Consider the following 12,155-nt stretch of genomic DNA (forward strand, 5'->3'; position numbering starts at 1 on the left):
TTTCTTCGAAGAAGAATCATCATTTCGGCCATTACCTTGGTAAAGACCCGGGGTGCCGTGGACAATCCAAACGGCAGCGTCTGAAACTGATAGTGACAGTTCTGTACCACGAACCTGAGGTACCCTTAGTGAGAAGGGCAAATTTTGGACATGGAGGTAAGCATCCCTGATGTCTCGGGACACTATATAGTCCCCTTCTTCCTGGTTCGTTATCACTGCTCTGAGTGACTCCATCTTGATTTGAACCTTTGTAAGTGTTCAAATTTTTTTAGATTTAGAATAGGTCTCACCTAGCCTTCTGGCTTCAGTACCACAATATAATGTGGAATAATACCCCTTTTCTTGTTGTAGGAGGGGTAATTTGATTATCACCTGCTGGGAATACAGCTTGTGAATTGTTTCCCATACTGCCTCCTTGTCGGAGGGAGACCTTGGTAAACCAGACTTCAGGAGCCTGCGAAGGGGAAACGTCTCGACATTCCAATCTGTACCCCTGGGATACTACATGTAGGATCCAGGGGTCCTGTACGGTCCAAGCGTCATGCTGAGAGCTTGGCAGAAGCGGTGGAACGCTTCTGTTCCTGGGAATGGGCTGCCTGCTGCAGTCTTCTTCCCTTTCCTCTATCCCTGGGCAGATATGACTCTTATAGGGACGAAAGGACTGAGGCTGAAAAGACGGTGTCTTTTTCTGCAGAGATGTGACTTAGGGTAAAAACGGTGGATTTTCCAGCAGTTGCCGTGGCCACCAGGTCCGATGGACCGACCCCAAATAACTCCTCTTCCTTTATATGGCAATACACCTTTGTGCCGTTTGGAATCTGCATCACCTGACCACTGTCGTGTCCATAAACATCTTCTGGCAGATATGGACATCGCACTTACTCTTGATGCCAGAGTGCAAATATCCCTCTGTGCATCTCGCATATATAGAAAATGCATCCTTTAAATGCTCTATAGTCAATAAAATACTGTCCCTGTCAAAGGTATCAATATTTTTAGTCAGGGAATCCGACCAAGCCACCCCAGCTCTGCACATCCAGGCTGAGGCGATCGCTGGTCGCAGTATAACACCAGTATGTGTGTATATACTTTTTATGATATTTTCCAGCCTCCTGTCAGCTGGCTCCTTGAGGACGGCCCTATCTATAGACGGTACCGCCACTTGTTTTGATAAGCGTGTGAGCGCCTTATCCACCCTAAGGGGTGTTTCCCAACGCGCCCTAACTTCTGGCGGGAAAGGGTATACCGCCCATAATTTTCTATCGGGGGGAACCCACGCATCATCACACACTTCATTTAATTTATCTGATTCAGGAAAAACTACGGTAGTTTTTTCACATCCCACATAATACCCTCTTTTGTGGTACTTGTAGTATCAGAAATATGTAACACCTCCTTCATTGCCCTTAACGTGTGGCCCTAATAAGGAATACGTTTGTTTATTCACCGTCGACACTGGATTCAGTGTCCGTGTCTGTGTCGACCGACTAAAGTAAACGGGCGTTTTAAAAACCCCTGACGGTGTTTCTGAGACGTCTGGACCGGTACTAATTGTTTGTCGGCCGTCTCATGTCGTCAACCGACCTTGCAGCGTGTTGACATTATCACGTAATTCCCTAAATAAGCCATCCATTCCGGTGTCGACTCCCTAGAGAGTGACATCACCATTACAGGCAATTGCTCCGCCTCCTCACCAACATCGTCCTCATACATGTCGACACACACGTACCGACACACAGCACACACACAGGGAATGCTCTGATAGAGGACAGGACCCACTAGCCCTTTGGAGAGACAGAGGGAGAGTTTGCCAGCACACACCAAAAACGCTATAATTATATAGGGACAACCTTATATAAGTGTTTTCCCTTATAGCATCTTTTATATATTTCTAACGCCAAATTAGTGCCCCCCCTCTCTGTTTTAACCCTGTTTCTGTAGTGCAGTGCAGGGGAGAGCCTGGGAGCCTTCCCTCCAGCCTTTCTGTGAGGGAATATGGCGCTGTGTGCTGAGGAGATAGGCCCCGCCCCTTTTTCGGCGGGCTCGTCTCCCGCTCTTTAATGGATTCTGGCAGGGGTTAAATATCTCCATATAGCCCCCGGAGGCTATATGTGAGGTATTTTTAGCCAAAAAAGGTTTTCATTTGCCTCCCAGGGCGCCCCCCTCCCAGCGCCCTGCACCCTCAGTGACTGCCGTGTGAAGTGTGCTGAGAGGAAATGGCGCACAGCTGCAGTGCTGTGCGCTACCTTAAGAAGACTGAGGAGTCTTCTGCCGCCGATTCTGGACCTCTTCTCGTTTCAGCATCTGCAAGGGGGCCGGCGGCGAGGCTCCGGTGACCATCCAGGCTGTACCTGTGATCGTCCCTCTGGAGCTAATGTCCAGTAGCCAAAGAAGCCAATCCATCCTGCACGCAGGTGAGTTCACTTCTTCTCCCCTAAGTCCCTCGTTGCAGTGATCCTGTTGCCAGCAGGACTCACTGTAAAATAAAAAACCTAAGCTAAACTTTTCTAAGCAGCTCTTTAGGAGAGCCACCTAGATTGCACCCTTCTCGGCCGGGCACAAAAATCTAACTGGGGCTTGGAGGAGGGTCATAGGGGGAGGAGCCAGTGCACACCACCTGATCCTAAAGCTTTACTTTTTGTGCCCTGTCTCCTGCGGAGCCGCTATTCCCCATGGTCCTTTCAGGAACCCCAGCATCCACTAGGACGATAGAGAAATATATATATATATATATATCTGGCCAAGTGCAGTACACGTGGCCAGTACTATGTAATGTGATCCCAAATTCCCTCTAACACCCCTGCGCCTCCGGTGGAGTAGAGATGTAGTACTGGAACGTTCTGGAATCACACAGGAAGACACAGGAAGCATGGTTAAAAATGGCTGCCATGCTCTCACATAGAATCACAGTGCAGTTACTATGAAAGCCTGTGTAAATACCCCTGCAGCCTAGCATCTGCTGTTGCTGCAGGTTTATCTTATGCCGCTGTATTGCCCCCTTCTATTGCCCCTCTGTTATCTATCTCCGTTTATTGCCCCCCTCCGTGAGGTAATGCCCCCTCTTTCCCCTGCATGCTCTTTTAGATGCAGAGCGGCGGGCATCGCAGCGTGTGGGGCCGCCAGCGGGAGCCAGGTATCGGGCGCAATGACAGAAAGACAGAGAGCGGGGATCGTGAGCAGCGGGAGCCGGGTATCGAGCGCTGTGAGCAGCGGGAGTACAGCGGTGGGGGCCGGAGCAGCGTGAGCGGGCAGAGCAGCAGCGGCGGCGGCCGGAGCCGGCGGCGGGCGCGCATAACAATGTCCCCACACCTCGGGGCGGCAGCGGGAGCTGACCGCCCCGTTCACATACCTTCACTCCTGCAGCGTGTAATGAGGATCCGTCGGGGCTTCTGTACAAGCGCCGGCCAGCCTGTGCAGGAGGATCTGTGTGTGGCTGTGAGGGAGCTCATTTAGTGAGGACCGACACGCCACTGCTGCTATCAGCAGCTTGCACTATCCCTGACCCTGCCTTTTGGAAGGGGGAAAGGGATGTGAAAAAAAAAAAAAATTCAAAAGAATTGTGGACCCAGCCACAAACGACCTGTTGCTACTTCGAGCACAGAAAAAACACTGAGGTACTCGGGGATATGGAGGGGTGGAGTGTTCTAAATTTAAATATTCAGTGCCCTGTACCTACGGAAACCGTCCATATCCCAAGTGTACTCCAGTGACCCCTAGTGGATGAAAAAGAAATAGGTTTTACCCTCTTGCCAGGATTCATCCCCTACCCCACTATCTATTATTTTCTGTCAGATAATTTAAAAACATAGGTAAGAATAAAGAGGTCAACACCAAGTAGGTTTAAAACAACTAGCAAGAAATGTAAAAATAAATAATACAAAGTGGGATTTTTAAGTTTCAATGGGCATAGCGAAGAGAAATACTGTACAGTTAAAGAAGCAAAACTTACCGCCGCTCTTTCTGGCGGTACATGTTCAAGCGCTTTATAGTTGCCCGGTCTCTCATGTTGTGGCCTCCGGCACCCTTCACACGATCTAAAGGCAATAAAAAGGATATATTATTGATAATAACTATACAGCAAGAGGAAAATATTCGCACTCCTGATATGCGGGCAGTATCATAATTTAAAAAGTTACATACTACAGGTTGAGTATCCCATATCCAAATATTCCGAAATACGAAATATTCCGAAATACAGACGTTTTTGAATGAGAGTGAGACAGTGAAACCTTTGTTTTTTGATGACTCAATGTACTCAAACTTTGTTTAATACACAAAGTTATTAAAAATATTGTATTAAATGACCTTCAGGCTTTGTGTATAAGGTGTATATGAAACATAAATGAATTGTGTGAATGTACACACACTTTGTTTAATGCACAAAGTTATAAAAAATATTGTATTAAATGACCTTCAGGCTGTGTGTATAAGGTGTATATGTAACATAAATGCATTCTGTGCTTAGATTTAGGTCCCATCACCATATCATCTCATCATGGTATGCAATTATTCCAATATACGGAAAAATCCGATATCCAAAATACATCTGGTCCCAAGCATTTTGGATAAGGGATACTCAACCTGTAATACATAATGGTGTTTCTGAGCTCGTAAAACCCAAGTAAATGTGACTGGTAAAGGAACCACCAGTGCTAGTAGTGTCACTAATGTGGTTTTAGTAGTATTCAGTTTGTGCCATATTTCATATGGTTATCATGAGTGAATGCACACAAGAAGCATACAGTAATTTCCAAATGTTAGCAAATATGTTAATAACAAAGGGGCAGCAGCAAATTTGTTAGCAGTTGGGCAAAACCATGGGCCTAATTCAGATCTGTTCACTCGTTAGCTATTTTTTGCAGCGCTGCGAACAGAGACGCCGCCTATAGGGGAGTGTATTTAAGCTTTGGAAGTGTGCGAACGCATGTGCAGCCGCCCTGTACAAAAACAGCTTGTGCAGTTTCTGAGTAGCTTTGACCTTACTCAGCCGCTGCGATCACTTCAGCCTATTCGAGCCCGGAATTGACATCAGACACCCGCCCTGCAAACGCTTTGACACGCCTGCGTTTTTCCAACCACTCCCAGAAAACCGTCAGTTGCCACCCACTATCGCCCTCTTCCTGTCAATCTCCTTGCGAACGGCTGTGCGAATGGTTTCTTTGCTAGAACCAGTGCACAACAACGATCTACTTTGTAACTGTATGGCGCGCCTGCGCATTGCAGAGCATACGCATGCGCAGTAGTTACATGATCGCTGCGCAGCAAAAAGACAGTAGCGCGCGAACAAATCTGAATTAGGCCCCATGTGCACTGCAGGTGTGGCAGATATAACATTTGCAGAGAGAGTTAGATTTGGGTGGGTTATATTGTTTCTGTGCAGGGTAAATACTGGATACTTTATTTTTACACTGCAATTTAGATTTCAGTTTGAACACACTCCACCCAAATCTAACTCTCTCTACACGTTACATCGGCCCCCCTGCAGTGCACATGGTTTTGCCCAACTGCTAACAAATTTGCTGCTGCGATCAATTCTGATTTAGGCCCAAAATCATGTAAAATGCAAACATACACTGTTCCTAGCATTAACACAATTCAAGAGTATACACAGCCCTAAGATACGGTCACCAAAATCTGTTTGATTACTACCCTATGTCTCACCTTTGGGGGGGGGGGGGGGGAGGTGGTTGTGAGGTGTGTTGGGATTAGGCACTGGGGGAGGTAGCTACAGCCAACACCCCTGGAGGGTTAGGGTAGGGGGGGCGGGCAAAATAATTGCCACCATCTGGTGTCGAGATTCTCACTGTCGGGATGCTGTGGTCGGTCATGTGACAGCCACCACCTCAACCGCCGACATTTTATACCCAAACCTTCTCTCAGGTATTCCCAGATTCTAAGACGAACGGTTCGTTGCACTGCTACTAAATTCAGAGCTCCAGTCACATCACGTCATGTCTTGTATCAATAACACGGAGACTCATCTCCACTGAAACAGCAGATTACAATACTCCTTACAATACAGCAGTGGTCCTGGGCCATCATGGTTCTAGTATTCAAGGATGTGAAGTCTATTATTACATACCTAAATGAATATAAAAAAGGCTTCCATAAATTAGAAGTTTAAATTTTGAGCGGGTGGGGAGCAGAGATTCAACTGTTTTCTGGCGCCCGCAGCTCCTGTTTAAAGTGATGATGAAGGTCTATTATTTATGCTTGCAGCCTTCTGGGGCAGCGAGTAAAAATCCACCCATAGTCAGGCTTTTGGGCATCCAAACTGCCGTTTCCACAGCACACTCAGTTACTTTGCACGGATTTAGCTACTTTACGCATCTAAACCCAACACACTTAGTTGCGACAAGCGCGGTGATTAATGCGTGTGCACGTCACTCGTGCTCATCTGTAGAACAATTGAATATCGCCCATTTGCTAAGGTGCTTGGAATCTTTGGTTACTGTCTTTATTATCAAAATTGATATTTATATAGCAGCACCATTTTACAAGAGAATGTGTCCTTCACATCTGTCACTACCTTAAATTTACAGTCTGATTTTTCTAAATCCAATCTACCTACCAGTATGTTTTGGCAGAGTGTGAGGAAACTGGAGCACCAAGAGGAAACGGACACAAACATGCAAGAACAGTCACACTGCACAAGATAGAGTCCAGGTTGGGAATGGAACTCATGACTCCAATGCTGTGAGACAGCAATGCTTACCACTGTGCTGCTTTCACAGAGAAATAAAATAACTACATTTCCACTTGTGGACGCACAAACCCCTACGGATTCTCGCATTAGTACAAGGTAGTAAATCCTGCTTATGTGGCTGCGTGCAAGTTACTTTGCCTGTGACTCCGAATCAAGCCCTAAAGCTGGGAACACACAGGAGCGATATCAGGACGATTTGCCATTTCACAACGACAAAACAACTACATCGCCTAGCTTATACGGGTGATTCCTGCGGTCACATGGGATGGCCAACCGGATTTGGCATGCGACCTACTGTATGTTAATGTAGGACAGAACAATATAATGTTCTGTCTTCATTAAATCATGTAGCGACATGTGTACTGGCAGTCAGGCTCAAGGAAAATCGGCCCTGAAATCAGCCTGATTGCCGGTCGCTCCAGTGTTTACCCGGCTTAAGTGTCCATGACGCATAAAAGTGATATCCAGAACCGGAAGACGTTAATTTAAGATAAATATTATATATTTTACACAAACAATTTATTTTTCATCTGTTAAAAAAAAAAAAAAAACATAGACCCTTGTGTGTTGTGGAACTGAGACTGTAAACCTTACTGGGGTAGTGACTGATGTGGACAACATACTTTTCTACTCTTAAGAAAGGTCCGGAGGACTCCCAGTTTACGTGGAGTCCCTACGGCCTCTCTGAGGAGCAGGCAGCTGCCCACACAGTAGTGATGATTCTATGGTGGATGTGTACTTAGAAAAGCATCTAATACCCCTTTCAGATATCAGACCGGGAAATTCCCGGGTTTAACATGCTGGCAATTTCCCGGGTCTGATCACCACAACCCTGGTTGGGAAAAGAGTTGTGCATGCTTGGACTTAAGGGTCCTACACACTTGCCGATAACGATGATCGATATCATTCATCAGGGTGTATGCATGAACGATGTGCAGCCCCGCGATTGTTCATCATTGATCTATCCTCGTTTATACATGCAAGTCAATTTGGACGATATAGATGCATGTACTCTCATATCGTCCAAATTGACCATCAATATCGTCCAGTGTGTAGGCAAAATCGACAATATCGTTGGTCGATAAAATCAGTAACATCACCCAGTGTGTAGGGCCCATTAGACCCTGGTCGTTTGCTTTCAGACAGACCGTTCACAAGAACCAACGCGGGCTTTTGAAGCATGGTTGAAAAGGGTTCACTACGATATGCCGGCGACCAGCATACCGGCGCCGGGAGCCCGACCGCCGGCTTACCGACAGTGTGGCGAGCGCAAATGAGCCCCTTGCGGGCTCGCTGCGCTCGCCACGCTACGGGCACGGTGGCGCGCCACACTATTTTATTCTCCCTCCAGGGGGGTCGTGGACCCCCACGAGGGAGAATAAGTGTCGGTATGCCGGCTATCGGGATCCCAGTGCCGGTATACTGTGCGCCGGGATCCCGTCAGCCGGCATACTGAAGACCACCCGTTGAAAAGGGTATTACAGGCATATTCAGTTAGACGTAGGGCTTACCGTGGGAGGCCAGCCTCAAGCTTTAACGCCCAATATTCAGTTTTAAGCCTATTTCCTACCCCTGTAATTCCACGGCTAACACAGGTTCCAGGTTAAATGCCCAGGACTACGGGTTAACGAGCTTGCGGCAGCTGCGATTAGGGTAGAAGTCCCTACACAGATTTCTGTAAGGGCTCCTGCTATTGAATAGCTACAGGCACATCAACATGTCTGCTGTCAATTTGCAGTCAACTATAGCATTATAAATACACCAAAACGTAATAGTAGTACTGCATCTAGAAGACAAATAGGGTCAAGATTGGTGAAAAAGGGTTTAGCAACTGGCTGAAGGGATCATTTTACCTAGACTTTGGCGACTACCAGAAAATGTATAGAAAGACTCTGGCGTGCTGCTCATTTTAATAACTGACATTCACTGACAAAAATACTGAAATATTAATTTAATTTTAAACTATATGTACAGTAAATGCATTTCTTTTCATCCAGGGAGAAACGATTAAAATCAATGACTCCTGGAAACGGAGCCCTCCGAACTCTCTGACTCATAGCGTCAGCAGTCAGGACTTTAACTACTCAGAAGCTGGGGATCTGAAGGAGCTGTCCCAGCTTCCGCACTCACTGCCCGTGTCACTTAATGCACACACCTGGGTTACTGCTAGATGTCGACGGATTAATGGTGCTCCGCCCCTTGAACCGTGGCTTCACCATCTTGACTTTCTCTGATCACGGAGACACACAGGACGGTGCTGATAGGTATTCGGGAATCAAAAATTGCAGCCCGTTCCTGATGTTAAACAAGGCCGCACTAAAGAGAGTGAAAGAAAGCAAAGCATTATGGGTAAAGCATACTACTACTACACGTGTTTGTTTCGTAGTCGGCGGCCATATTTGATTTGGGCTATTTGCCCTTAAACACCACTGGTACTGAACGTAAATGAATTTTAGGTCTGTCATAGTACATACCTCCCAACATGACCCTCCCCAGGAGGGACACAATGCTCTGCTTCTGGACTTCCCTCTTACTGTATGATTGCCAGTACCTGTGTTGAACAGGTTAATGGATAAGAAAGGTGTTTCACCACAGGTGATGGCAATCATAAATTAAGAGGGAAGTCCAGGAGCAGAGCATTCTGTCCCTCCTGGAGAGGGTCATGTTGAGAGTTATGATTTATACATACTTGCCTACCTGACCCTCTCCATGAGGGAGAAAATACTCTGCTCCTGGACTTTCCTGGTAATGTATGATTGCCATCACCTGTGGTGATCTATTTAATTGATAAGAAAGGTGTTTCACCACAGGTGCTGGCAATCATACATTACCAGGAAAGTCCAGGAACAGAGCATTTTCTCCCTCATGGAGAGGGTCAGGTAGGCAATTATGGATTTATACCCCTTTCACACTGCCAATGCCGTATCCCACCCGGGAATTGGAAACGGGTCCTTCCCGAGTGGGCAATATTTCGGGTGGGTTGCCATAGCAGAAGGGGGCGGAGGTGGAGGCGGCACTGGGAGATGAGATCATCTCCGTGCCGCTTCTCCCTGCTGTAGTAAATGGGTTACGGGAGGCATCGACCCGGGAGCCTGTTTACAGCCACTGACCCGGTATTCAACCCGGGTATAACACTGCTTTATTCCTGGGTTGAATTGCCGGGTCAGGCGACCTGGGATTTCAGCTATGGCGCTTTCACATCGCACGCCGACCCGGCAATATGCCGGGTCGATACCGGGTTATTTGTGCGGTGTGAAAGGGCTATTAGTGACTGTTCAGTGGATTAAGTCGGATACAGATAGTGCATAGGAAATTAGGCATAGTTACCACCATGATATGATAACATTTTAGAACAATCACAGGTTTAACAGATTTTTACCTGGAAACAAGTGCCCCTGAAAATGTCCGTGTATTTTAATATGTACCAACAGTACAAGGTATTATTATTATTATTATTATTATCCATTTCTTTATATGGCGCCACATGGGATCCGCAGTGCCCAGTTACAGCGTACGTAAACATATAAGCAAAACAAGAAAACAGTGACGCTAAGTTCAAGACGGGATCCGGTCATTAGGTCGACAGTACTTAGGTTGACACTCATTAGTTCGACCACGTGGATAATAGGTCGACATGGTCACTAGGTCGACATGGCAAAGGTCGACACATGAAAATGTCGAAATTAGTTTTTCCAATATTTTTCTTATTGTGAACTTTTTCATATTTTACGATACACGTGGACTGCGATTGGAAATAGTAACCGGCTGTTCGAAGCATGGCAAGGGGATACGGTGCACTAATTGGGGTTCCCGGTCACTTTCCAAAGAAAACGAATGGCGACCTAATGACCATGTTGACCTTTTCAGGTGTCGACATAGTCACTGTCGACCAATAGTGGTTGACCTAGTTACTGTCGACCCTATGATCCACACCCGTTCAAGACAGTGGGGTTTATTCATGAAGCAGTAAAAAGGGCGGAGAAGTGAGCCAGTGGAGAAGTTGCCCATGGCAACCAATTAGCTTTGAAGTAAAATTTACAATTTGCATACTATACAGTTGTTAGGAGCAGCAGATTGGTTGACCTGGGCAACTTCTCCACATGCTCACTTCTCCACTCTTTTCACTGCTTCATGAATAAACCCCTATATAGCACAAGTACAGGGTACATAAACATAGCATACCCCCCAACTGTACCTTTTTGTCCGGTACAGTACCGTTTTTTTATGGTCTGTACCGGCTATTAGGGGCTTTGTACCAGGTTTTGGCGTCTCCCAGTCCTATTCATTCTCATGGGAGCGTCACAGGGCCATGTCCCCTTTACCTGGAGCCATGCCCCCTTTCCGAATTTGTAATGATTTTCAACACAGCAGTGTTGGAGGGTATGACATAGTTGCATCAGCAGACAACACTGAAATAAATATCAGGGCGGTAGAAAGTGGAGTGAGCACACTGAGGTAAGACTCCTACATTTGTTCACTATGATAGTCAATATTGGGGGAAATTCTCTGGTGTGCAGGGCTCCCTGTACCTGCCGTGGCTGTATGTCCCCAGCATACCTCCCAACTTTGCTTCTTTGCGGAGCGGGACACTCGCGCGGCGTAGCCGTGCGCGCTCCCGAAAAGGGGGCGTGACCTATGGAAAGGGGGCGTGGCTTCGCGGAGGACCCGCGATCGCGAGCCACGCCTCCATTTTCATCACTGAGGGGGCATGCCCAGCGCTCTGTGAGCCGCTGGCATGCTCACTCTCCCTCTGACTCCACTGAATAGACGCTGTGCGCATGCGCACAGCGTCTATTCACCGCTGCTCTGCTAAGCAGAGCAGCAATTGACAGAACCTCCCAACTGACCCGCCCCACCGCGGGACACTGTGGCCCGCGGGTGGGACAGCGGGACAGTCCCCAAAAAACGGGACTGTCCCGCGAAAATCGAGACAGTTGGGAGGTATGCCCCAGGGCATCGCAATCTAACACTATTTCAATACACTATGGCACTTATAGTTTGTATTATATATATGTAACACGTTCACATAATTTTCTTTCACTCCTCACATCACTCACACATCCAGCAGCAGCTGCTTCTACCTCTTTAACCCCTTTATTTGTATCACTCTTGCGGTGCCCTGGAGATGTCTGGCTGGGTGGCTCTGGAATGTCCTGCCCCCCCGGACCTGAACCCCTATAGTTAGTGTAAGGGACTTACCCAATGAGAGGCTACCTTGGAGAGGTGGGTGAGCTCATAGCCCTGGCCAGGATTATGCTAAATGCCTTTGGTTATTATAGGTTGAGCTGGTGTGAGATAGTGCACCTGCAACTTTTTACCCCTTGTATACTGTATCAAGTCTCAAGCAGAGTAGCACCTCATTACTTAATTATGGTGTGCAAACTAGGGCCCCCTTCCCTTCGTAACTGATTCTATGTATTTATACATATATCTGAAGGCATGAGATACC

General features: G+C 47.0%; 1 protein-coding gene across 1 annotated transcript in view; it reads right to left on the minus strand.

The window, feature by feature from the left end:
* Positions 1-9,050, minus strand: part of GNL2 (G protein nucleolar 2) — a 133,111-nt gene extending 124,061 nt beyond the window's left edge. Inside the window, exons 1-2 of the mRNA XM_063954346.1 lie at positions 8,862-9,050; positions 3,950-4,034 (exon numbers count right to left, since the gene is read on the minus strand). Coding sequence (XP_063810416.1) covers positions 3,950-4,034; positions 8,862-8,925 — 149 coding nt within the window. The 5' untranslated portion in view covers positions 8,926-9,050. The remainder of the gene's footprint in view (positions 1-3,949; positions 4,035-8,861) is intronic.
* Between the last annotated feature and the right edge of the window lie 3,105 nt (positions 9,051-12,155).

Source organism: Pseudophryne corroboree, chromosome 2 (genome assembly GCF_028390025.1).
Source record: "Pseudophryne corroboree isolate aPseCor3 chromosome 2, aPseCor3.hap2, whole genome shotgun sequence".
Classification (NCBI taxonomy): Eukaryota; Metazoa; Chordata; class Amphibia; order Anura; family Myobatrachidae; genus Pseudophryne; species Pseudophryne corroboree.